Below are 27,969 nucleotides of genomic sequence, written 5' to 3'. Positions count from 1 at the left end.
AGTCGTCAGTGTCATCCAGATAGAAGACCCAGCCAAGTTGAGAGGACGAGAGTATGGGTACTAATAAAGTATTCATGGTAAATAATTCCTCGCCTGTTCTTACAGTTTGAGAGTGAATTTGGAAGGCCATCAGAAGTCTGGCCTGCCACGAAGAGGTTGACCTCCAGTAATGAGGCTAGCCATAATTCGTTTTTGGTGTCGTCCGCATTGGCTGAACAGACCGTCGTCCAGGCCGTTGTACTCATTGTCCGTCCTGAATAAGGCATCCTACAATGAGTGCAGTGGTTGAAGGGCTACCACATATACTGTCCGTCCTGAATAAGGCGTCCTACAGTATATGGGGTAATCCGAGGGCGACTGGGCTCTAGATCTACATTTTGTCAAGTTAGCACTACCAGTTTATCGTTGCTTGCCTCTGATTGATATAGTGATTCTCTGTTTGATGATAATTAACCTAGATAAGGTTAGGACATATTTGTATATTTTGGCAGTCCACTAAAATCATACCAATTAGTTTAAATTAGTTATTGTTGAATACCCCAAACCCTGGAATTGACCAGGTACGATCCCAGAAGTTAACGTTAATACGTTACACATTTATGGACAAAAATTGTGTTTTGAAAATAAAGAAAAAAAGTGTAGGCACGTGCCTACTTGAGCCTAACGAAGCTACGTCTCTGGGAGTACCCGGATGAAACCCACGTGTCCGAGCGGTTGACCGCCATACCCTCTCACATAAAACCACTGCCGATCACAGGGATCGAACTCGGGTCGCAGCGGTGAGAAGCGAGAGCAATCGTAACAACTCGGCCATTTCCGTAACCGACAAATAATAATTATTTGTCGGTTACGGAAATGGCCGAGTTGAAACGAGAGCGCTCCCTCTGCGCTACCCGGGAGTTGTAACGTAACGGAATATACTGAGCTGACCGGAGCTTGTACCCGGACGCCCTAAATAAAAATAAAAAACCGAAAAACATGGAATAGCATCATCTAGAAATTGGAATTTGACATTGAACAAAGAAAACGCATTATATAAAATAAAATATATCTAAATGTTGAATGTATCAAAGTCACAGAGAGAGAGACAGAGAGAGAGAGAGAGAGAGAGAGAGAAATCATATAGTAGCCGGAATTAGATATATCGGCGGCAGTCGGTTCTTTTAATATCCAAGCGTCTGTCTAACACTGAACAAGAGAAAATTTTGCCGCCAATATTTATTGTCGTAAACACTGAAGTGCCAGGTAGGTAGTCCATTTTGTTCACAAATCTCAAATAATATCACAATTTAGAGTTTCAAAATTGTAGAGAAGACAGTATTAAGCAACTTATACATAGGACTGGAGATAATATTCGTTATTTAATCTTTGAGGAGAGTAGGAAGAATCAGCTGATCGACTTTTAACAGGCAGAAGTGGTTTTATTGTTTGTATTGTAGATTTACAATTTTATATATACAATAGAAATACACGAATACACAAGTTAACTTTAATATCAGTTTATGAAGATTGCAGTTTTCCTGTCAAAATATTGGGAAGCCTGCAAATTTTTAAAAATACATTTAATATCCACAAATCAAAAATGAAATTACGAACTAGCTGCTAAAGTCATGCTTGTCGGATTATTATCAAAATAACAAAATTAGCTTTACACTACATAAAAATCACCATTGTTAATTATGAATTTTACGTCAGTGTTTTCTTGTAATTTTGACATAGATTTTCTTTGTTTATAGTAAAGCAATGGCAGAAGTAAATAATTCTCTTAAACAATGTTAAAGTTAATCTAAAGTCATACTATTTTTCAATGTTAGAATATAAGTCTTAATTGTATTGTAGCAGGTCTGGCATTTGGATAGTCTGCACTTTGCATTGTGTTTGTTTTCTTTTATTTGATAGTGGAAACTTCGAAACGACCCAACTACACCATGATAAGAAACTCTGAAAATAAACTCAATAGAAATGAAAATAAGATAAATAACACTTTACGAATTTATTACCAGTGTAAACTTGACATACAAACTACTAAAGCCTAGAATTTGGCCTATAAAGTATTAAGAAATTTCCCCAACCCAAAGGTAATATATTAATATAGTAAGTAAAAATGAGTAAAGTATCACGACAAAACGGACGAACAAGACGTGATTCCAGTATAGGAAGATTGGAAGGAGAAGTGAAGCTAGCAAGGCCAGCTGTCTGGCTTTGGCAAATTGTTCGCGTGTGGCTTTATACAGTAATTTAAACAATAGAAACTGTCATTAAAGTTATTGGCTGAAAGATAAAGTGGGCGTGGTCAAATACAATGGGTGAATGATTTACATCAGGATCGAAATTCAGAGGTAGAAGTAAAACCCACAGTATATATACGCTAGAATTTTAAGCTTGACTCAAAATGAAAAGTATTTTTATGCTGCCTAAACTTCTGAATGAGCTTATGTCCCTTTACTAGAGAAAGCTTTAACTTTTATCGTATCAGCAGGGTTCGACATTCACGCTCGTCACATCGTCATTTCCACCCCGAAATGATTTTTGACGACCCGTTTGTTCACCTAGTTCGCCCAAATGATGACCTGGTGAGGAGTTTGGATTGTGACTAACATTTGTATACATTTAGAAAATTAATACTATTCAAAATGATGTGAAAAGAAATAAATCGAGTCGGTAAAACATTGTTAGTATTTTGATCTGGTGCGATAACGGAAGTCGTCTTTCAGAATTCCGGAAATGTTCGATTTGCATTTTATTACGCAAGAGCAAAACATCCGGTTAAACAATGTAGGCATTCGACCTTATTGGGGGTAAACCGTAAAGAAACATGGTTACAGACGCATAAACAATCTAGAAAAAGTTAAACTATAAAGGAAACCTTAAAGAGGGGCCGTTTAAGACCTCGTTTACCTAGGGGCGTCCGTAGCTCATTTACGAAGATGAGAAAATGTTTTGTTCTTTTTGTCGGCGTTATCTCAGACTTTATTCAGGGCTCAACATTGTTCAGTCTTTAAGTTGTAAAACGAAATATATAAGCTACCTATTCCAGACACAAGACAAGGACAAGTGTATACTTCAAGGACAGAAACAGTAGTTGAAATTTTGGTTGAAACAAAGTGAAAAATCTGAGAATGAAAACAATGTTTGGTTCCTTTTTTCAATTTTGGGTCTATTAAGACATTTAAGGGCATACAAGAACACCAAACATACATTGAGTAAATTACAGCCTGGGGAAAAATTTAAAATGATAGATATACATAAATTGTCCATTTGAAATGTAGTGCGAATGAAGTTGAGAAAGATGAATGTTAGTTACAGAGAAGTGAAGAGAATGCAATGGTAGAGAGCATGGAAAGTTTTGGAGAGAATGAGTGATTATAAGGAGATAGTTGAGAGTGAAAAAAAGAGTTATTGAGATTCTGTTTGAAATTGAATAGAAACTTAATGCAATTGATTGATTAAATATTGTTTTACGTCCCTCTCGAGAATTTTTCACTTATATGAGGACGTCACCACTGCAATTTTTAAAAAAATAATTATACATTTAAAATACTTTTTGTTTGGGCAACCTGAAACCCATTCGGGCAACCTGAGATTAGTGCCTAGGTTGCCCAAATGGCGAGTCCAAATTCTGACGAGTGTCGAACCCTGATATCAACAATGATAGTTTTAATGTTGGATATGATAAAATCCTGTCTATTCATTTTGAAATGGGAAGGTCTTGAGTTTGAGCTAGTAATAGGATATTTCAGATACTCTAGATAGATGTATGTGGCAATCGCTGGTGGCCAGAGAGCTCTGTTGGTAGAGGACCTGACTAAAGATTTAGAGGGGGGGGGGGGGGAGGCGAGTTCAAATCCTGGTCTGGTCCATTGAATTTTCACCCTTCCTGTTTCTTATAGATGTAGTTAAGGATGGGACTTTTGTATGAGAAATTATAAATCGATGTTGCAGCGGATTTGGCACGATAAAGAACCCTCACTGCTACAGACCAGAGTGCCATGCATTAATCTAAATTTGTGATACTTCATGTACATTTGAAGATCTCTAAAGAAAAAAAAATATCAGAGGGATGTAAACCAAACTAGCGAGACTCTGAGAAAAACTTTCCAAATTTTTTTTAATATGGATGACAGAAGAAAAAAAATATTTGTATTGTATAGTTTTATTGGATTGCGTCACCTTTCTTAAAGCAATCTTAGTGGAAGAACAGGCATAGTTCAAAATCAATGTGAAACGTGTAAAAAATTCTTTTTTGTGATCAGCTGCGTTTAGTGATGTATCGATTATCGTCGACTCTCGATTGTCGGTCGCTATAACTGAAATGATGTGAATAATCAATAGCCATTTTGAAAATCGAAAATCATCGACATCAGTATTTTTTTAATGATACGAATATTCCTGCCGCGACTTACCTAAAATAAAAAATGGCTGACGAAGCTGAATCATCCACCAAGATTGAATATTGTTTAACATCCCTCTTGAGAATCTTTCATTCATTGCCGGTGAAAGGCTGCAAAATTTAGGCCTATGCTCGACGTTTACAGTCTTTGAGCAAGGAGGGATCTTTATTGCGCCACACCTGCTGTGACACGGGGCCTCAGATTTTGCCTCTTTCAACAAGCAAGGGGTACTGAGGTTCTATTGTAACCCGAATCCCATAAGAACTACAACAAAAGTCGAGATATCTATCCCTAACCAGGGCAATCTAATTAAAATTAGATCCTATGATCCGCTCATCTGCACTATCACTATAGTAGAGGATCGGATCATACGATCTAATTTCAAAATGTATCCTGGGAAAACAAAATCAAAAGTATAGGGTTATTAACTTCAAATTTTTAATGATTTTATTCTAATTAATTATACCCCCCGCAACAAGTTGTGGGGGGGGGGGGGGGGTATACTGGAATCGGGTTGTCCGTCCGTCTGTAGACGCAATGGTTTCCGGACTCTAAAGCATTATCCTTTCCACCTACTGTCACCATATCATATATATGGACTACCCATGGAATGAAGATGTTCCCTATCGATTTTGGGGTCAAAGGTCACACGCACTGGACATCGAAGTAGCAATATGGTTCGGTTTGTCATGCCATTTGTTTTTTACACTCAGAAAAGAGGTAGTTTATACCTATTACCAACACCCTTTGGGAGATTGGGGTAAGCGGGGGGTATTCTTAGTGAGCATTGCTCACAGTACCTCTTGTTTAATTTAATATTTAGGGTAAAAAATAAAGTAAATTTAATATATTTATGCCATAAATTTGAAATGATTAAAATTCGATTATTTTTCAATTAATCAATCGAAAAGGTGCATCCGATTAATCCGATCATCAATTAAATTCTTTTTCCCGATTGCCCATCACTAGCTGCGTTTCATTCAATTGTCCGGTAAATGAATTATGAATTAATATATATACCAATGATGTCCTAGCAGCAATGTGTTTCAGAAAGTAGTGTTTGTCTCACACTGATGATAAAGGAAGAGATGCTGTTCGTATCAAAATACGTGTTGCCCGATGAAAGCTGGAAAAGAAAGGTGTTAACGAATACGGAACTTTCGGGATGTGCTGGAACGACCGATTATATTTGACGTTTATACACCACGGTCACATGATAATAACCAATTGTAGGGCAAAGTTGACATTGATACAAATGGTGTTTCGCAAGCAGACAGCCCGTAAAGAGCTAAGTGATGTCCTACGATGACGATCCAAGTCACTATTGGTGCTTAGTACCTGGGAGTAAGTTAGATGAAAGGGAAAAGGCGTATTTAGACGCGTATCATTGGATACAAGGCGTGAAGTTTTACCGACATCCTCAAGATAATCCCTTTTTTGTTTCCCTCGCCAAACTCACATAATTTAATCAAATGCATTTTCCTATAAAATGGTTGTAGTGATTCCTTACTTTCAAAGATAGCATTTAAATGCAGGAATTTGATAGTAAATGAATTATTCCATGCTTGTTTACTTAGTTGTTATTGTAATCCGGAAGTGACATGCCCTACAAATTACGTTCAACGCGCGATAAAAGTCAGAGTGGATCCGTATCTCGAAAGTCCCGTATACCATTCCTACTTTGTTCAGAAGAAGAAAAAAGTGTTAGCAAATACAGTTTCTGCTGTCTTTAATGACACGGTATTATGGAGACCAGGATACATGTAGAGAATGACCATTCTTTTATGTCACAAAAAGTAATCTAGTATTGTGTGTCTTATTTGACAGGATACATGTAGAGAATGACCAGTCTTTTATGTCTCAAAAAGTAATCTAGTATTGCGTGTCTTATTTGACAGGATACATGTAGAGAATGACCAGTCTTTTATGTCACAAAAAGTAATCTAGTATTGCGTGTCTTATTTGACAGGATACATGTAGAGAATGACCATTCTTTTATGTCACAAAAAGTAATCTAGTATTGTGTGTCTTATTTGACAGGATACATGTAGAGAATGACCATTCTTTTATGTCACAAAAAGTAATCTAGTATTGTGTGTCTTATTTGACAGGGGACATGTAGAGAATGACCATTCTTTTATGTCACAAAAAGTAATCTAGTATTGTGTGTCTTATTTGACAGGATACATGTAGAGAATGACCAGTCTTTTAGGCCACATTTAAAAATATGTTTGTTTCCCCTCTCCCGACCCTAAATTTCAGAGGAAGGTCGGTAGGTAGGTAAAAAGTTTTTTTTTTAGCTAGCAGAATTTTATTTATTATGAAATTCCCATAACCATTAACAATGCCCGATACCAAACGTCGTGAAGCACATCATCCATGTTTCCTCATCAAACTCGTATAGTCAGTTCTCGCGTAAATTCTGCTTTGATTGCCACGTTTTGCAATTAGGGAAGGTGTCGATATTTCGGACAGTACTTCATGTATTTTGGAAATGCTCATTATCTAACCACTAAACTTTGGCATTGGACTACATGTATACATATTGGTTGATTTGACGAACATTGGGTTTCATCAGAATTTTCTCTGCTATTTATGCCACATACTAACACTTAAATAAAGTTAGGGAGAATGTTGCAACTATGGACAATGGTGTTAGTTTTGGACACATGGTGTTATAAAATTGGTAAACTCGGTTGCTGTCTTTTATTTATGGTTCACTGACATTTTATGCTTTTGTTTTTTGCACATTATCTTAATTTGTATATGATAGTGATTTTGATTATATTTTTAAATGATATCGGTAGATCTAGTTTACCAGAAAACGTTTCAACGAGACTTGATTTTGCCGATCAAACAAAATGGATGCTGACATCAACCAATCAGAGCTGAGTTACACATGTGCATATAATTAGGTGTTTTCCAGTTTGTAAATATAGCATTATTTCAGAAATAAGTTAAATTGAGAATGCTTCTGATTGACTGTCAAAAATATCGCATCCGTCCGAAATATCAACACTTTCCCCTACTGAAGAACACAACTTGCACACTGGATGCCCCGAATTCTCTTGTTTCCTCGCTTCTCGTATAGACAACATTTCTCCATCTCGATCTTGCAGATCACTAGTCCGAATTGCGAGCCGAATTCAATGTTAAACTCACTTGTAACTAATCAATGAAACAATCATGATTCTTGTACTTATTAATATCGATTAAAAGAAAATATCAATCCAAAAATCGATATTAAACAGAAACCAACAGTTGTAGTCAACCGAATTTTCACTGCCATTTGAGCAAACGAGTCTCGTGACTCAAAACAAAGCTCGACAGTTTGATAAAATATTTTCAATAGACTGTTTATGTGATGAAAGAACCCATAAAATCGATATTAGTAAGTACAAGAAGAATCGTTTTATTGATTAGTTATGAGCTTAAAATTGAATTCAGCTTGTAAGTATTTGAAATCAGCCAGAGAATGCCGCCTCCAGCTGGAGGCGACGAAATTTCTAGATTTCGGACCAGAACACCTCCTGTATTCGTATTATTATTTTTTAATTTTGGATCGAAACCAAAGAAGATATAGAAAATTTTTGTCATTATAAAATACTGATCTGCACCAGAAACGACCTTGAAATTTTCTTAAAATTAAAAAAAAAAACTTCACCAGAATGGCATAATAAAAACTTATGGGTCGGTGTGAATTTTCAGACTCGGTCGGGCGAGGGGAAACAAACAATATTTTTATTTTGGCCTTATGTCACAAAAAGTAATCTAGTATTGTGTGTCTTATTTGACAGGATACATGTAGAGAATGACCATTCTTTTATGTCACAAAAAGTAATCTAGTATTGTGTGTCTTATTTGACAGGATACATGTAGAGAATGACCATTCTTTTATGTCACAAAAAGTAATCTAGTATTGTGTGTCTTATTTGACAGGGGATATGAAGGTGTCAACTCCAGAAATATCCTGGCATGAACGAGACCCCGTGTACAGCGCAGACTTCCAACCAGGAAAACACAGCATCCAAAGAATCGTTACTGCTGGAGTTGACAAATATGTCAGGGTAAGCCAAGAATCGTTACTGCTGGAGTTGACAAATATGTCGGGGTAAGACAAGAATCGTTACTGCTGGAGTTGACAAATATGTCAGGGTAAGACGAGAATCGTTGCTGCTGGAGTTGACAAATATGTCAGGGTAATACTCGCGTTTCCTTGTTCATTCAGGGTTGTTTTTTTTTTTTGAGGTCTTCATTTCAAGGGCTGGTGCTTTCCAACTGGGGAAAAATGTCGACATTTGCTTGAAATTGGGAAAAATGTTTTATGGATAAAAGAAGTAGGGAGAAAACCAAACTAGCGTATTAAGGAATAATTGGATTGCTTCTGACTTTGATTAACAATAAAGCCAAAACTTGTCTTTAAAAAAGCAGTGGCTAGAAAAATTAGGTTTACTCAATAATTTTAAAGCAAAAATTGTAATCTGTGGGCCAGTGAAGATTTATGAACAATAAGGTGACCCTGCTTTGATTTATTTTCATTGTTGGGGAATTTTAAAGCAAAAATTGTGTGAAATACCGGCTTTTCAGCATTGTGAATGGGGCCTTATTGCAGCCCCCTACAGACCCTAAAAAAAAAAAGTCCCTGTTGTCATTAAGTGCTGTTCCACGTAAGAATCATGCAAAGGGTGGCACATCGACCGTCAGGGATTGAATTGATACTTATATATACTTTACCACTATACATAAGAACCCTATATGTGGTACTAATTTTTTCATCTGATGCATACCTGCAGAGATATGTTACTAAAAATAGATTACCCCCACAATCAACACAAAATAGCTAAAAATAGGCAATAAATTGTAAATTGTATAATCAATACCGAGAGGAAAATACCAATATATTTTGGTCAATAAAAATATACAATGGCAAATAAAGTCCCCTTTTCCTTTATGCATTGCCATAGTGACAATATTTCACTTGTCTCCATGACAACGGTTGATTTTATTTGATGAATATGGTTTTCTTGAAAAAACATCTAATTTTTAAAATTACTTTTCTTAAAACAGCAAACACTTACAATCGTATGAGATTTATAAAAGAGAAAAGGGGATTTTGTTTAATCAATTTTCATTTTCAAAAGTGTGGAAAATTCATTTTCCCCCCAGAAATGCCTCCTTTAAAATGGTGAAAAATTCCGGGAAAATGAAAAAAAACGAGATATATTGAAATCATTGAAATATAATAATTGTGCATTAACATATCATCTTTGATTAATTTAGTTAATGATTATATCAATGTATTTTCATTTTTGTTTCTTAAACTATCGAAATATAATATATGATCCTACTGAATAGGTAAAACAATAATTTCTGAGAAATTTAGGTCGGGATTGAAATTCCCATTATACCTAACCCATTTGTTTCCACCACGAGTTGTACAGACGAATTTCAATTTGGAATTGGAGTTGTTTTTAAGCTTACCTTTGTAAGTTTTAATGAAGAGGTCATGTTACTGTTACATGTAAAGATGTGTGGTTTATCAACACTAACGATCGGTTAATATTCATATGAAGCACCATGTAAACAAGGTAGGGCCTATATCTCTTTACCACAGGGGCTCAGTTTCAACATTCAGGGTATTCTTTAATCTCTTTAGAGAAGTAGATCACAGTGAATGGGTTTGTCATATGTAGAGGTTAGAATTAATTATCCTCGGAAAAAGAATGTTCCCACCCCCAAAGATTTCTTTTCTACACAGCCCATGTGAATTGAGAGCCAGTTGATAAACTTCACTAAAGAGATTAAGTATTACATTAAGGGTAGGGGATTTTTTAAACACCATTTTCACAGTATTGGTGATAATTCATACTTGCTAATGTTATAACGCATTCTACATCAAGATATATGATTAAACCCATAACAAATATGACCAAATATTGACCAAATGGTACCTTTAACAAATCCATTGATATATAACACTCCCATATTCTATTTAAATATAATATTCAAGATGTATTACTGAAGATATGGGGTATTTTGTGTGTTATACTGTTGCAGCTAAAAATGGCTTTATTTTCAAGTTTTTGTTCAAAGAGATTTATAGAAGAGGCTTTTGGTAATAAAAACCAGATCAATGAGAAATTATTCCACTTTTACGTGCAATTTACTGTATGTAAATCGAAAAAAATATTAACGAAATAATATTTAAAAATATGAAAATGCGTGTACGTTATGCAATTTTATAAAATTCCAATGTTTAAACTTACAAGTAAAAAAAACTACATGTTAATTCATTACTTCAACTTTTGTTTTGCTTTGAAAAATGAGTTGAATACTAAATGAAACATTATAGAAAAGTTGAGTGGATTATTCAAAACTTGGAAAAAATGGCGCATTTTTCTCTAACTGGCATAAAAATGTCCCAAAATTCTGTAGTGTCCGCAACATGTGCATATTTTGGAATGCCTGATGACTTATATTTCTATACTCTTACTGGTAAGAGGCAATACAGCTACTAATGTATCTACCAAAGAAACAGACTCTAATTCATTATTGCTAAATTTTCTGGCAGATATATTGTGTTTTGTAAAGTCCGCAACCTTGTGGAGTCCGCAACGGCTTTTTGATTTCATAGATTTTTTCAAGAAAATGTATTGTGATTTATCTTTATGATAACTATTCAAGTATTTAATTTAAACATGTAATGGATTAAAATACTGTAAAAATATATGTTCAAACTCGGAATTTACACCCATAACATCTATTGTATACATATTCAAAATCCTTCAATTTTCAGTCTAAAGTTACATATTTCAAGTCAATTTTCACATATTTCAAACTGAAGAAGTGGAAACTAATTAAACAAATATATGTCAAGGTTTTAATTGTTTAATGATAAATCTAAATATATTCCAATTTAATTATGTTGCAGACACTACAGTAATGATATGTATTCCAATTTTCTTAAGTGCCATAGACTAAAAGATTTCAATGAGCCACTAAGATGAGCAGCCCAGAGAGGTTAATGAAATCAAGGGAGAAGATGGAAGAAATAGGGTGAAATTAAAAAAAAAACCCAGTGAAGCTAAAGAAAGACAAAATAAGGAAAAGGAGAAAGAGAGAGAGGGGGGAGGTATTAAAAAACAATCCCCAATTTCTTGCCACACTTGGAAAAAAGAGATTACATGAATAAAAAAAAATACAGACAGAAAGAAATCTTGAGAGAAAGAAAAGGTTGAAATTGAAAAGGAAATGCAAGAAAAAGTGAACACAAAATATTGGAAAGAAAAGAACTTTAAAAAGGAAAGAATTAAAACCAAAAAGGGCAGAGAAAGAACTGTTATTTGTGACAAACATAATTTTCAGATCATAGCTATGGACAAGGAGAAAGATGAGGTTGAAATCCCCCCCAGTACCATTCCTGTTCACACGAAATACAGAAAGTAGATTCCTCCTGGGGAAACTAATGATAAAATTAGCGTCATACTTTCTGAGCCAATTTTATCCCCAAACAGTACCAATGACAAGTTATTTCATTCTTTTGATAATTAAGTACTGTTTATATGCAAACATTATTTTGCATTCAACATTTAGTTCCAAGTTCAAGTTTGTTTGAATTTGAAAAAAAATAAATAAAAGATTTGTTCATAAATTTATCTACAGTATTTGCAGTGTCTACAACAGCACTAATTATCATTTCACTTTTATTTCATTACAATATTTCTGAAATAAGTGAATATAATAAAACATCTCTAATATTCTGTTATTTTGATGATAAAGTTGGATAACTTTATTTAAAAATACAAATGGTTAGTTTGAAAGATGACACTTCAAACTTGTATGTACACACTTTATAATTGATATATAGGTATCATTTCCAAAAGTATCATTCTAGCCCCCTCTCCCCCCCCTTTTTTTTAACAAATGTTCCCATCATGTTATACCATTCACTAACATAGAAAACAAGTTAGAATTTAAGGTTTTTAATTTACTTCATTCAAATCAAATATGGATTCAATCAGAAATACTTCAGTATATTTGTAGTGTCCGCAACAATATAAAATCTGAGAGAAAACAAATAAGAGTCCTCAGTAAATTCTTTAATTTATGAAATTTACTCTATAAAATCATTCCTTACAACATGTTTAATAGAATGAACATCTGTGATACCATCAATATTTTTTGAAACTGCATAACAATGTATAACAACAAAAATTTAATGATTAATGTTATATGGTAATTCCCATCTCAAAAAAAAAAAACCCACATTCTACAACTTTTGATATCTAATTTTCCAGAGTTGATCCTATGGCACATGAATTAGTCGATCAAGAAACATTCATCAACATTGATTTTAAAATAAATGACAATATATTAGATATGTAATATATGGTGACCTGTAGTGTCCGCAACAAAAATATCTATGTATTTTCAAAATTTAAGAGGAATGAAATGTTCTGGAATGGATGTCTGCCACATTATGTCGAAGTTGGCTTCTAAGGGGACTAGGTGTGCCTTTTGTTGTGAGTTGTAGAATCTGATCAGATTTACATCCGTTAAATCTAACTCACGGTCTTCACTCCAATTAGAATTCTGTGATACTGATTGGGAGTAAGACTCTTGACTGTCCCTCATTGTCTAAAGAAAGGGTATGTATGTATTTCAAATACTTGTGAAAGCAGTTATAATTGTAACGGGACAGTTACAAATGATCCTTAACAGCAACAACAACCCCACCCTAATTTAAACAAAAGGCCCATGAGCCACATCACTCACTTGAGTCACATTGGCCTGCCATTGTTCAGCTGATGTGAATTTTCAAAGTTCACTGGGTTTTAAAAATGATTGAAATTAAACATTTTATTCATATATAATGATTTCCATATCTAGTTACGGAATGTATAAAAAAAAACCTGGTTTGTAAATTGACAGTACACATTTTAAACACAGGGTGTCATACATGTATGCTTATAGTAGTTGTACAGTTGTTACCTGTATGTAAAATTGTTCGATTTTATTTTATCACTATCATCATCATAAACCAATTTAAAGTTGTCACTTAATTATGTGTACTTTTGTATAATATTCTATTGGTTATCTTTTGTTCTAAATGTTCACACCTGTATAGTGGCAATACTCTAATATATGGGCAAAAAAAAAATCTGAAAAATTGATAAGTTTCTTACGAGAGAGAGAGAGAGAGAGAGAGAGAGAGAGAGAGTAAATAAATAATAATAATAATTAAAAAAAATCATTTTGATGAGGTAAACAGGTATATATTTGTTTAAACTTCACTGTAGCGTGAGTTATCTTTCCTTTTTATATTGACTTGCACCTTGAGTTACCTTTCCTTCTTAGTGCATATATTTATATAAAATTAGCTACTGAGTTTTTATTAGTGATGGGCAATCGGACCTAAAACCACAATCGATCATCGGCAATAATCGGACACATGTACTCGATTACTAATCGATTATAATCGGAATTGGCATTTAAGTGTTTTCCCCTCAAATTAGTTGTAACAGAATCATTAAATGTATGGAAACAACATTTGAATTCTTCTTTGTTTCATTTATTCACTGGTATATAAATCAGAATTCCAATATATCAAGTAATGGAATTTATCTATAATATCAATGTATCAAAGATATCAGAGATAGACTCCTTTATTTTGACTGTTGAATGTCATTGTTGTTACCGTCCTTCATATCTCCCGGCATTTTCTTTGCTTATTTTTGATCGGGTTTGACATACAGAAAATAAAATTTGAACAAAGTTGAAGTGATTTCCGGATTTTATTTGGTCAACGATGTCGGCGACTTTTATTTTATAATCGATTAGTAGCATCGTGGGTCTCTGAACGACCGACAATCGATCATCGGCGACAATCATTTCATCACTAGTTTTTATATTAATTAAATTAAATCAAATTACTTACTATTAAGTTTATGCTATATTTTTAAACATTTGCACAGAAATGAATATGCATTCATTAATTATTTGGTAAAAAAAATTAATTTAATTTTGTTAAAACCTTCGGAAAGTTACAATTTTATATCACGAAACTTAATTCAAAATGAGGATTTCAATTTAGCGAAGTGCAAGCGTGTGGTGCACAATTGTTTAACATATATATCCCATTCATAAACTCTATCAAAATCAAATTGAATTCTACTTATAGTTCAATAACAGGAGTCGGAAATTTTTCTGTAAAGGTTTACAATGTAAACAACAATCACTGAGCTTTCGCTTTTCTGGCTTAGCTCAGTGGTTGTTGTTGGTGACTCGTGTAATCTCGATTGTATTTAGATCCGCTGTTATACTGTACATGTACTCATTTGTTTCTATTTCTTGGGGCACTGCATTGATCAGTGTATGTATGTCAGGTGTGGGTGTTTCAATGTGTTCATAATATAAATGACCGACACTACACTTTCCCATTGCAAGGCTCTATTTAATTTTTGGATCGCCGCGATTTTCACGCACCAGCGTTCTTAGTTACGGTGTGCCATCTAGCGGTGTTTATGAAACTTCCACGAACGATAACTAAAACTCACGATTATTCAGCGATTATTTTATTATTTATAAAACTGGAATGAAAATTTTCCACACTTTTGAAGTTTTAAAATGGTGATTGAAGATTTTACCTTGAGATATGTGTAAATGGCTCTTTATTTCAGTGTTGCTGTTTTGAGAATTTCCGTTTGGTATTCCCGACATTTTGTATGAATTAGTACACAGTAACAACTTTTCGATTTTTTAAATAAAAATTATACTGGGTGACAAAAAATGAAAATAAACAGATTGTCATATATTATGCACCCAACTATTTTTTTTCTAAAAGTTTGGCCCAATTTCGTAACATTGGATGTGCCGCGGAAATTCAATTTTGCATGATTCTTACGTGGAAGAGCACTTAAGTATTGGAGGGGAGTGGCAACCAATGAATTAATCTCTAATGTCCCTGCTTTTTCAAATCATTGAAAAGATTTTTTGATAGGATTTATCAAGATACATGGTTTACTTTCATATTGACTTTGTTAGGCGTTAATTGAAGGCCACCTAACTTTGGTAATCCAATGGTTTTTATACAAAATTACTGAGACAGAGCAATAATGGCACATTATGAAGATGTGCGTATCTGATTTAAGTTAAGATTTTCAATGTTTAAAACTTTAACATTTTTTTCATGGCATGTCGTTGGATACCTAGATTTGCTTTATCTGTGACTGTTGCAATTTTCATGCTTAAACTGTTCATGGTGATTGTATGTGCGGTATACAATATATACACTTTTCTCTCTTTTGACAGATATGGAAAGTGACCGTAGATACGGACGGAAAGTGTGGTGTGGAATTTCTCTCCAACTTGAAGAGACATTCAAAATCTGTCAATGTCTGTCGATTTTCTCCTGATGGTGTGTTTCAGTTGTTTTGTTAATCTTTTGAGCGTGAATTTCACTTTTACTGTAAATCGTAATCCTGTGAATGATTTTTGATGAAAAAAGCATCTTTAGTCATCTTTCAGAAAGTGTTGATTTGAAAGGGGAGGTGTAAGTAAAAAAAAAGAATTTGAAAATTAGACATAGGAATGATATATATTATTATAATAAATCTGTCATGGATTTTTTGATTTTTTAGGAGAACATTTGGCAACAGCTGGAGATGGTAAAGTATTTAATGAAACTCTTGTTAATTATTGCATAGGACTATCGACGACATGTATGTGTGTCACTGTTTGATAACAATTTCTCATAATACTCAAAATTTGAACGATTTATAGGAAAACTAGATTTTATATAATTTCCTAACAGAAATCATCTTGCATATTTATACCCCCCGCAACAAGTTGTAAGGGGGGGGGGGGTATACTGGAATCGGGTTGTCCGTCTGTCTGTCCATCCGTCCGTCCGTCTGTAGACGCAATGGTTTCCGGACTCTAAAGCATTATCCTTTCCACCTACCGTCACCATATCATACATATGGACTACCCATGGGATGAAGATGTTCCCTATCGATTTTGGGGTCCAAAGGTCAAGTGCACTGGACATCGAAGTAGCAATATGGTTTCCGGGCTCTAAAGCGGTATCCTTTCCTCCTACCGTCACCATATCATACATATGGACTACCCATGGGATGAAGATGTTCCCTATCGATTTTGGGGTCAAAAGGTCAAAGGTCAAGCGCACTGGACATCGAAGTAGCAATATGGTTTCCGGGCTCTAAAGCATTATCCTTTCCACCTACAGTCACCATATCATACATATGGACTGCCCATGGGATGAAGATGTTCCCTATTGATTTTGAGGTCAAAGGTCAAGCGCACTGGACATCGAAGTAGCAATATGGTTTCTGGGCTCTAAAGCGTTATCCTTTTCACCTACAGTCACCATATCATACATATGGACTACCCATGGGATGAAGATGTTCCCTATCGATTTTGGGGTCAAAAGGTCAAAGGTCACGCGTACTGGACATCGAAGTAGCAATATGGTTCGGTTTGTCATGCCATTTGTTTCTTACACTCAGAAAAGAGGTAGTTTATACCTATTACCAACACCCTTTGGGAGATTGGGGTAAGCGGGGGGTATTCTTAGTGAGCATTGCTCACAGTACCTCTTGTTTGTGTTTAATTTTTACAGTTGTTCAGGCTTAAATTTCTCCGGGGGGAAAACCCTCAAACTTAAGTTTTCTTCTATTTGAGCAGTCAAAATTTGAGTAAAATCTTGGACTTAAGTTCAAGTTTCGATTTAAGTTCTTTTCGAGAAATCCAGGTCTGTACATATGTAGCATTTGATGTGGTGAATTCTGTTACCATGTCCATTTTAGTGAATGTTTTCCTTTCAGAAAGCATACAGCACAAGCTTTGGACAGACAAATAAATACGATCATGCTGGAAAGATAAATTTATGGTGAAAAGAAAGTTTGCATAAGCCTGTGCTTGATGTTTTCTTCAATGGAAAAATGGCTTTTTCTTTTTGGAATATTTGTGATGCCATAATTCTATTTCTACATAAATTGTATCAAACTTAGAATAACATCTCAATTGTATAAGTGTCAAATCTGAGAGGAAAAGTTTTTGAATTTTCTCAAGAACAACTGGGCCATAACAAATCCAATATGATATCCAAAAGACCTGTGATTCTCTTTACATCTTAGGTTTGACACAACCATAGGTCAAGTTTAGTCAGTGTGAAAGGATTTCTTCTCGGGTATTCTAAACATGCACATTTTTAATATTTTATTTATATTGTACGAAATACTCATGTTATAAATACTCATTTCTTCAGATGAAGTGGTGATAATATGTTTTATAAATACTTATGGTATACATACATCATTTCTTCAGATGAAGTGGTGATAATATGTTTTATAAATACTTATGGTATACATACATCATTTCTTCAGATGAAGTGGTGATAATATGTTTTATAAATACTTATGGTATACATACATCATTTCTTCAGATGAAGTCGTGATAATATGTTTTATAAATACTCATGGTATACTTACATCATTTCTTCAGATGAAGTCGTGATAATATGGAAGCTGAGTGATGCCGTTGCAAATCCTGGAAATCTATTTCAAGAGGAAGATGAGGATAATAAAGAAACTTGGGTCACCTGCAAAATTTTCAGGTATCACATGGATCTGACATGTAATTACTCAGGTATCATATGGATCTGACATGTATTCATTCAGATAAGCCTGGATTAATAGCTTGAACAAACATATATACCTCGGTGGGACAGGCATTAACTTTTTATCTCACTTGCCCAAAGTAAACTCAAATATTCACTTGTCCATATGAAAAACTTTTTTTTAGACTCTAATATGCGTATCAACCAGTAATTTTAATTAGATCTCATTCTGTCAATTGGTGAATAGCTAAGTTTTTACTTCTTTAGAATAGTTTTCCCTCTTTCCCTAGTGTAACTGTGAATTAATTATGCCATACAAGTTGAATTATTGTAGGTGAATGAAATTGATGAAAAATGTCATTGACAGTTATAGATAAGAAAATTTTAATGGTCATTGTAGGAAAATAGATTTTTTTCACTGCATACATGGCAGTTTCTTGACGTAGTGCAGATTCAAGTTTGTAAAAATCATCTAACACCCCCCCCCCCCCCCCCCCCCCCCCCCCCCCCCCTCTATGGAGTAGGTTGGGACCACATTAGGGATCAAAGTTTTACATACAAATTTAATGGGGAAATCTTTAAATATGGGCCAATGTGATTGGATGACCGATGTTGTCCATGGTCCTCTTGTTTTTAATGTGTCTAAATATTATTTCCCATATTTATGTTATTAATGTTTGATAACTATTTGTGCACTTTTTCTTAATAACAGGGGTCACTTAGCAGAAGTGTACGATTTGTCCTGGTCGTCAGATGGCAAGAAGATAGTGTCGGGGTCGATGGACAATACCGCCATTGTATGGGATATTGTCAAAGGTGGGACTAGTTTCTACACTGAATAAGATAGTCGCTTTTCACTTTTACTGCTGCAAATATGTTTTCAATAGATTTTTTAACCATTGGGGACATGCTTGATTTGTCTACATCGACCACTAAGGGTGTACACCTTTCTGAAATCAAGTGCAAAGGTGTGTACACCATCTACACCTTGTCTAGGGCATGTGTTGGTAAAAGCACTGAAAAATCAATATGGCTGAAAATGGAAAATTTGCAGATTTTTCTCTCCTTATTTTGTTCATTGCAATGTATATTAGAGGATAATTCCTGTGTACCGTACGTAGTCATTTACAAGAAGTTTAGAATGTATTTTCAAGAAAATAAAAATGATAAATATATCGCACAGTCATTAAAAAAACAAGTTCAGTACCAAAAAAATCAACAAACATTTTAGAGTATCATCTGGTATTTTTTTCAGTTGAGATGTTTGTAGACATTTCCTGATGCATATTAAAATTCATCTTTGTGGGGGGAAAAAAAGAAACTAAATTCAAGAAATGATTTATTCTGTACTTTATTTGCATCAAAATCGTTAATTCTCCAAAAAGGATCTCCTCGGGTGCTGAACGTCCACATTGAATACACAACGCTACACCTATCCCGCTCGCGCCGGTAAGTGAGAAAGTTTCCCAGTTTACTTTCGGAAGGTTGGTGGTCTCTTTCCTTGTACATTGTGTCTGGGTTCTCTCTTCCACCAATAAAAAACCGGGCACCACCAGATAACTGAAAAATTGTTGAGTGTGGCGGAAAACATCAATCAATCAACCAAACTGCACTTGATCATCGAGTGTAAATCATCTACACCAGGATGTAGACAAATCAAGCACACCCATGGTTAAGCATTACTTACTAAGACAAATCAAGCACACCCATGGTTAAGCATTACTTACAAAGACAAATCAAGCACACCCATGGTTAAGCATTACTGACTAAGACAAATCAAGCACACCCATGGTTAAGCATTACTTACTACTGCAGACAATTAGATTTTGTGAGACTTTTTAATTATTCACGCTTTACCTTGGTTTTTAAAAAAAAAAAATCCATTACCAGCTTGTACCATAGTGACAACCGTCAGATTTCACAAGCAGATTTTGTTTAACTTAACATTTACTGAGATGTGCATTAACCTTCAGATTTGAAAATGTCTATTGTAGAACAAAGACTTGCATTGTTTAATGAGCACAGAAGTTTTGTTCAGGGAGTAGCCATGGACCCGCTGAACGAATACATTGCGACAATGAGCACAGATAGGTAAGTTCATATAAAATTAACTATATGGTTCTTAGGCTGGACTGGATTTCTCCAAATAAACTCTTGTCAAAATTTGGACTTCAGCCTAAGATTATACTCAATTTTTTTCTGCTCAAATAAAAGAAAACTTAAATGTTCAGGATTTTTTTTTCTCTTGAGAAATCCAAGCCCATCCATGTTTAGGAAATTCTTAATGGCCAATATTTAAAATCAAATTGAATAACTGAATCATTTACACAGTAACAGAATAAAAATTTAAAAAATCAATTTACCTTAGTGGAGTGAAAATTTTAGATACAAAGTGTTATTGTACTTCTTGCTGTGTGTAGTGACACCACTGTGATTTTTCCCATTCTTGATTTCCATTCCAACAAATCTAGTTCCTGGCCAATCAGTTTCACTCCTCCAACCAGCTAAAGATTCTCTTGGAATTGCATCCAGAATTTTATAAGGTGCTGCTGTCAAAAATGATTGAACTAAATCATATGACCAACTTTTCCTTAACAGGTCCTGTAGGATATTCAATATGTCGACCAAAAACTGTATCTACAATGTATCCAAGATGTCTCTTCCTCCTCCTAAGAACTCGGAGGGCACCTCGGAGACGAAGCCCAAGTCTTTCCGCATGTTCCATGACGATACCATGAGGTCATTTTTCCGACGCCTGTGTTTCTCCCCCGATGGAGAAATTCTCATAGTGCCAGCGGGATGTTTGGAAATGGGGGAGAATAAAATTATCAATTCTACTTATCTCCTACCTCGCCATTGTCTGAATAAGTAAGACTTTGGGGGGAAGGGGAGGCTAGTGTTCTTTAGCTTTGATTGAGTACCATACGAAATGAGAATGACACATTACTGGCCTTACAAATTGTGATGGACATTATGTCTTGTTTTCATGACCCTTTCTCTCTCTCTCTCTCTCTTTTCTCTCTCTCTCTCTCTCTCTCTCTCTCTCTCTCTCTCTCTCTCTCTCTCTGCATTGACTCCACTTACAAATTTTACCAACCTACATGCAAAAGTAATTTAACACTAACACTCTAATATATGTTGATGATTAATCATAATTATATTAAATTCAACTAGTTTCACTTTCCAATTTGTGTCTCGTAATCAATAATACTGTATGGCAATAGCACAGGTACTCTATGTATTGCAACGACACATTTTTACAGGAGGTTAGCTTACTTGTCTTAGAATAAGTGATTTTGAGATATTTTGCTTTGCATTTCAGACCTGCAGCTTACCTGCCTAGTCCACAAAAAATCACAATATGTGTCAGATGTTGTCCATGCTACTTCAGACTTAATCAAAAGAATGTCGACTCACCAGGTACTGTTGATTAATTACTTAAGATTAATTACTTAGGGTGGAGAGGATAATCACAGTAGAATTTTCAGTGGCTGATGTGTGATATTGTGATGCACACTATATACAAGAAATTAATTACCATACAAGAAATTAATTACCATACAAGAAATTTATTACCATTTTGAAAATTCCCTGGGATATGAAGTGTGGCGTTCACAAGAGTTTCTCAGTGAACCATCCCAACTTCGTCGGTGAATTGAGGTTTTTAAAATAGTTAATTATTAGAAACTAATTGTTTCCAAATTAGGGCTATGTAATCACCATGCTTTGTTATGGCCATACTTTTGTGTTAAAATGTTTTGATTTAGGTTTTTCTGTTGTGATCGTTATGAAAGAACATGTTTGTATTTTGGGACACCTTGTAGATGATCAGTTTGGATGAAGGGGGAGGGGGTGAACATGGAAGAAATTTGATCAGTACGGAAACTCGTGTTTCACATGGTGAACATTCCACGTTACTGATTCTTCTCTACTTTACAATCCCGTGGGGATCCGGGTTAGAATAGGTCCTCAGTACCCCTTTCTTGTCGTAAGAGGCGACTAAATGGGGCGGTCCTTTGTATGAGACCGCAAAAACCGATGCCCTGTGTCGCAGCAGGTGTGGCACAATTAAGATCCCTCCCTGCTTAATGGCCATAAACGCCGCGCATAGGCCTAAATTTTGCAGCCCTTCACCGGCAGTGGTGACGTCTCCATATGAGTGAAATATTCTCAAGAGGGACGTTAAACAATATTCAATCAATCAATCTCTACTTTACTGTCTGTCTGCCCGGGGCGTATCGTTTCAGCAAAAAAGACCCTTATCTTATCTAACAATGTTTTTTTATACGCCCGTCTTAAGACGGGACGTATTATGGTATGGTGTTCATGTCCGTCCGTCTGTTAGCTTTTTCGTGTCCGACCCGTAACTTAAATACTACAAGGCCTAGAATCATCAAACTTTGTCTGTAGATACATCCTGGGTAGAAGGTGTGTCGCACATTAAAACCAGGTCACTGTGACTTTTCATTAAGAAGATGTGGCCATATATGGCAAAAACTTGTCCGGCTCATAACTTGAAAACTATTAGACCTAGAATCACCAAAATTGGTCAACTAATGCATCTTAGGTAGAAGGTGTGTCGCATCCTACTTTAAGGTCACTGTGACATTTAATTAAGGTGATATAAAAAAAAATGTTTTAATGGGTACAATCTATACTGTTATCAATATGTGACGGGCGTATCATGTGCCGTGGCGGTGCACTTTTTAAAAAACGCTATAATGAAATACCAATCACCAATTAGTTGTCATCTTTGATTGACTAATATATTTTAAAACAACAATCACATTGTTCTAATATTTTGAGGGATTCTTCTCACTAGTTGATAACAATAGCACTTAACAACTTAAGGACCCTTTTTTGCTAGGAACGGCTCATAACATGTTATGGCACTGTCCATTTTTCTGAGATTGCGTTATATGGATTTTTTTTAGCTTACCTGAGCTTAAAGGGATCAAAATTTTACATGCAAATATACAGGTAAACAGTGAAAAGCGAAATGTCGTTGGACCGACGGACGTGTCCGGTAATTTGACTCTCGGTCCGGTAAACGTTGTTATATTTCCGGTCCGAATGTCCGGTGACTTTGCGGCAACGGTTTCGGAAACTACATTTCGACTTCCAGTTCCGTTTATAGAAAAAAACATACGAAAATGGCAACATGTTCCAATAAAATGGAACAGTAATGCAGTCCCCGGTAAACCTTTAAAACGAAAATCCAATGACAATAATACTACTTTATTTTGGTCTGGTAAAATGTGATTCGGTCCGGTGATGTTCCTGTGGTTACCAGACCGAATGTCCTGTAAAACATTTCAACATTTTGCGATCACTGGGTAAAATCTCAAGAACCACTGGGCCAGAAAAATTTACATAAAAACTTTTTGACTTAGTGAAGATTCAAATCAAGTTTGTGAAAATCATAGCCCCCAGCGATAGGGTGTGGCTACAATAGGAAATCAAAGTTTCACATATAAATGTATAGGGAAAATCTTTAAAAATCTTCTTCTCAAGAACCACTGAGCCAAAAGAGCTAAGATTAACATGAAAGCTGCCAGACACAGTGCAGATTCAAGTTTGTTAACATCATGGTCCCTTGGGATATTTTGGGGCCACTATAGGGATCAAAGTTTTAGATGTGAATATATTGCAAAATCTTTAAATAAAGGCCGAATATCGTTTCTATGGTATACCACTTATGCATATGTTATATGTTGAAGTATAAATTGCAAAATATCTACTTGCATTGAGTTTTGAAATCTTGTCTTATAGATCTTTCAAATAATAACAAAAAGGAGTGGGAAAAGTGCTCGTCTATGTTTGCGTGAGTATTTAGGATTAACTTTTTTTTTCATGTATGATAACAGTTACATATTATTTAACGTAGATTTATTATTTATTGATATCGGGATTTTGAAGAAATTTTATTTGTTAAAAGATGTATGTGACTGATATTTGGTGAGTAATTGGTGTACCTTTTGCTGTTATACAGAAAGATTTATTGCGTTTTTGTTCAGAAACAGATACATAGATATTCATGTTTTAACACATACTAGGTATGGAGAAGGAATTATGTTTCAGAATGGTGCTCACATCTATAGATTGTTGTGCTGTATGATTTCATACTGTCGTACAGAATGGTGCTCACATCTATAGATTGTTGTGCTGTATGATTTCATACTGCCGTACAGAATGGTGCTCACATCTGTAGATTTTTGTGCTGTATGATTTCAGGCTGCCGTACAGAATGGTGTTTGCTGTAGGAACAGAGGACTCTGTTTTGTTGTACGACACCCAGCAGCAGTCTCCGTTTGCATATATTAGTAACATACACTATCATCAGCTGAGTGACTTAGCCTGGTAAGTTTCTGAATATTAGTAATATACACCACCATCAGCTGAGTGACTTAGCCTGGTAAGTTTCTGAATATTAGTAATATACATTGTCTTCAGCTGAGTGACTTAGCCTGGTAAGTTTCTGAATATTAGTTACATACACTATCATCAGCTGAGTGACTTAGCCTGGTAAGTTTCTGATACAAATTTATTTTTCACTCACTGAATTTCTATGTAGAGGTCCAGTCAGTGTATTTTTTTTACTGTACATGTAAGATACAGATTTATTTTCTATGTAGGAGTCCAGATGGCAGGATTCTCCTTGTTAGTTCCACGGACGGTTACTGTACGTTTATCTGGTTTGGGGAAACTGAACTTGGGGAGCCGTATACAGAAGCAAAAGTGGCAGACAGTTCAGAGGTCAAAGATGAGAAGACATCCTCAGTCAAATCCAGTCCCACGCCCTCCTCTGTCAGTTCAAAGGTCAGATGTGCAGGATAAAACACAAAATTTATTTCATCCTGCAAAAAAGTTAATATAACTTTAACATAGTGTGGAAAATTCTTGATATGAAGATGAAAGAGAAACTGAACAGTCTGAAAAAACCTCTTTGAGAGTATCAGTAGTCAAAAAATCAGTATTACAGGCAGGTAGAGTGTTCTTCACAGAGATGTGAAACGAAGAGTTCAGGAGGACTCGAGTTTTGGGGATACCCGTATCCCAAGAATTTCAAACCACAATGAAATATACAATCTATTTAATGTTTCATTGTATGGAAACCGTATCCATGAGTTTACACCTAGTGATGGGCAATTGGGGGGGGAAATTAATCAATCGGATTAATCGGATGCACCTTTTCGATTGATTAATCGAAAAATAATCGAATTTTAATGATTTCAAATTTAAGGCATAGATATATTAAATTTACTTTATTTTTTTACCCTAGATATTAAGTTAATTAGAATAAAATCATTAGATTGATTGTATCTTGCGTAACATCTCTCTCACAAATTTTTCACTCATATGGAGACGTCTAAAATCATAATTAGAAATTTGAAGTAAATAATCCCATACTTTCGATTTTATTTTCCCGGGATAGGGATAGATCTCTCGACTTTTGTTCTTATGGGATCCGGGTTAGAATAGAGCCTCATTACCCCTTGCATGTTGTAAGAGGCAAAATCTGAGGCCCCGTGTCACAACAGGTGTGGCACGATAAAGATCCCTCCCTGTTCGAAGTGTTCGAAGACTGTAAGCTTCGAGCATAGGCCTAAATTTTGCAGGCCTTTACCAGCAATGGTGACGTCTCCATATGAGTGAAAGATTCTCATGAGGGACATTAAACAATATTCAATCATTATTATCATTCAATCTAATCGGATGATTCAGCTTCGTCAGCCATTTTTGATTTTAGATAAGTTGCGGCAGGAATATTCGTATTAAAAATATTACCGTCGTCGGCTATTTTCGATTTCAAAATGACAATTGATTATTCACATCGTTTCAGTTATAGTGACCGACACTCGAAAGTCGGCGACAATCGGTACATCACTATTTACACCTCAACAAAACTGTAAAACTTCCACAATTGACACACACAAATTTGAATAATTCCACAGTAAGCCATGGTACAGGTGTAGTTGATATTATGGAGAGCAGATGACCTGTTCTGGTAGCAATCATGAATATTTGACCCAGTTTAATCACAAAGTATTTATTTGCTTTCAGTCTGAAGAGCCGGTTGTTATGGACACGGACACCAGCAGTGGAGATCTCGTCTTGGTATTGGAGACCACAAATGATGCTACCTCGCCGAAAGTAACGGCACAAAACCAAGGAAGCTCAGGAAACGGTGACACGAAGGACAAATCAGCTGGTGCTACTAACCCCTCTGAGGGTCAGACTGCACCCTCTGCAGTGAGCAAAGAAGAATCTACCGGACAGAATTCTGTTACCACGACTCCAGGAAGTAAAACTATGTCGGGGTCCAAAGGCACCCCATCAGGACAGCCAAGGAGGATTCAGTTTGTAACACTGTCGAAAACATCGTGAAAGATGATATGATGGGATTTTAGAGTAGAGAATGTATAGGGAATGAGAGGAGAAAGATACAATACATTTGTACTTCGAATTTAAGTTAACTGAGTGAAGATCAATGTATGGCGGTGCTGTGTTAGACTGGAATCCTCTCCGTTGAGGAGGTGCATGTTTGAGATGTCTATTTGTAAGCCTGAGCAGTACCTTGTGTGCCTTTGTTAGTAAACGAGTATTGTGTATTACAAGTACAGTATACATAGAGCTGGTTTGATGGGACCTACACATATTTGACAAAGTAAAGTGAAGTCTTGTATTTACTAAATGACTGAACACTGTTAAACCTATATTAATACACATAGTTTCAAGTTTTTAACATTTTTGTCATACTATCTGGGATTTCTGGACTGATGATGGCAGCCAGTTAATGTTTAAAAATGTGTCCTATTTATTTTTGTGGAAGAGAATTGACTGGGTTTTGATACATGTGTTGAGATTGCAATAGTAGTGCGTTTGTAATCCTTTATACTTTTAGATGATGATATATAGTCATTAAATCCGTGGAAGTGCTAGTAAAATTATTTTGTTATTTACCACCTTTCCAAAAGAAATTGTTTTCCCCTGAGTAAACAAACAAGATGTTAGTAAACATGTTAGTGAAGAAGTAAACAGCTCTGACAAGTGGGCTCTGTGTGTCTGTGACACAGAATCTTTTATATATATATATTTGTGTTTTCTTTACTATGAAATCTGTTGTGAGAGCAGTTTTCCAAAACTTTTTTTTCAATCCCTATATGTAGTGAGAGAAAAGTTCCATCAACTGCAATTTGTAAAAATTAATATGTCATGAAAAATAAATTAAGAACATTTTCAACAACTTGGGAGTTTGTTATGAAAAAATTCTGAATACTGTGTATTGATTGTCTGTGAATTGCAGTGTTCGAAATTTGTTTAAATCTTGGTATAGACCAAGACAAGATGACATAGACCTCATTGAATCAGCATAGACAGAAACATTGAACAAAAAATAACACAAATTTAAAACATTGTTATTTGCTTCTAATGTACTTAGAAAGCTTATTTTCTTTCCATGTCCATCACAGTGTTCTCCTTTCCTCGTAACGTTTATCAGACGTCGACTTTTGGGATAACTCTATTGCTTTAAACCTAGAAAATCGGCATAGACAATTTGGTCTATCCCAATTACAATTGGCATAGACTGGTGTCATTTGACATAGACTCAGTCTATCGGTCTATGGTTAATTTCGAACACTGGAATTGTGATTTTCCAGGTCAGGTATTGAAATCGATGGACCATGGCAAACACGCTTGGGCAAGATCTGCTCTAATTATACCCCCCGCAACAAGTTGTGGGGGGGTATACTGGAATCAGGTTGTCCGTCTGTCTGTCCGTCCGTCCGTCTGTAGACGCAATGGTTTCCGGACTCTAAAGCATTATCCTTTCCACCTACCGTCACCATATCATATATATGGACTACCCATGGGATGAAGATGTTCCCTATCAATTTTGGGGTCAAAGGTCAAGTGCACTGGACATCGAAGTAGCAA

The 27,969-nt window shown here is 35.3% G+C and overlaps 1 protein-coding gene across 2 annotated transcripts; it reads left to right on the top strand.

Moving 5' to 3' along the window:
- Positions 1-15: 15 nt before the first annotated feature.
- LOC125674187 (chromatin assembly factor 1 subunit B-like) lies at positions 16-27,277 on the top strand. 2 transcript variants are annotated; one of them, XM_056159734.1, is made up of 13 exons: positions 16-77; positions 8,331-8,458; positions 15,702-15,807; positions 16,031-16,057; positions 17,916-18,027; positions 18,743-18,846; positions 20,025-20,121; positions 20,629-20,898; positions 21,353-21,450; positions 23,803-23,854; positions 24,265-24,390; positions 24,666-24,849; positions 26,095-27,277. In XM_056159734.1, exons 2-13 carry the CDS (start codon positions 8,336-8,338, stop codon positions 26,416-26,418), a joined length of 1,623 nt encoding a protein of 540 aa, XP_056015709.1. In that variant the 5' UTR covers positions 16-77; positions 8,331-8,335; the 3' UTR covers positions 26,419-27,277. The 2 variants fall into 2 exon arrangements, with proteins under 2 accessions (XP_056015709.1, XP_056015710.1); XM_056159735.1 differs by lacking the exon at positions 16-77 and adding an exon at positions 1,175-1,245.
- Positions 27,278-27,969: the final 692 nt, after the last annotated feature.

This window comes from Ostrea edulis, chromosome 3 (assembly GCF_947568905.1).
Source record: "Ostrea edulis chromosome 3, xbOstEdul1.1, whole genome shotgun sequence".
NCBI lineage: Eukaryota > Metazoa > Mollusca > Bivalvia > Ostreida > Ostreidae > Ostrea > Ostrea edulis.
The sequence above is the reverse complement of the archived record's forward strand: the minus strand, read 5'-3'. Positions and strand labels throughout refer to the sequence as shown.

Bases quoted from the DNA above. Each gene is read 5' to 3' on its own strand.
- LOC125674187 (XM_056159734.1), top strand. From the start codon at position 8,336: ATGAAGGTGTCAACTCCAGAAATATCCTGGCATGAACGAGACCCCGTG. The intron at 15,808-16,030 runs GTGTGTTTCAGT...TTGATTTTTTAG, and splicing joins CTGTCGATTTTCTCCTGATG to GAGAACATTTGGCAACAGCT. The intron at 21,451-23,802 runs GTACTGTTGATT...CTTGTCTTATAG, and splicing joins AAAGAATGTCGACTCACCAG to ATCTTTCAAATAATAACAAA.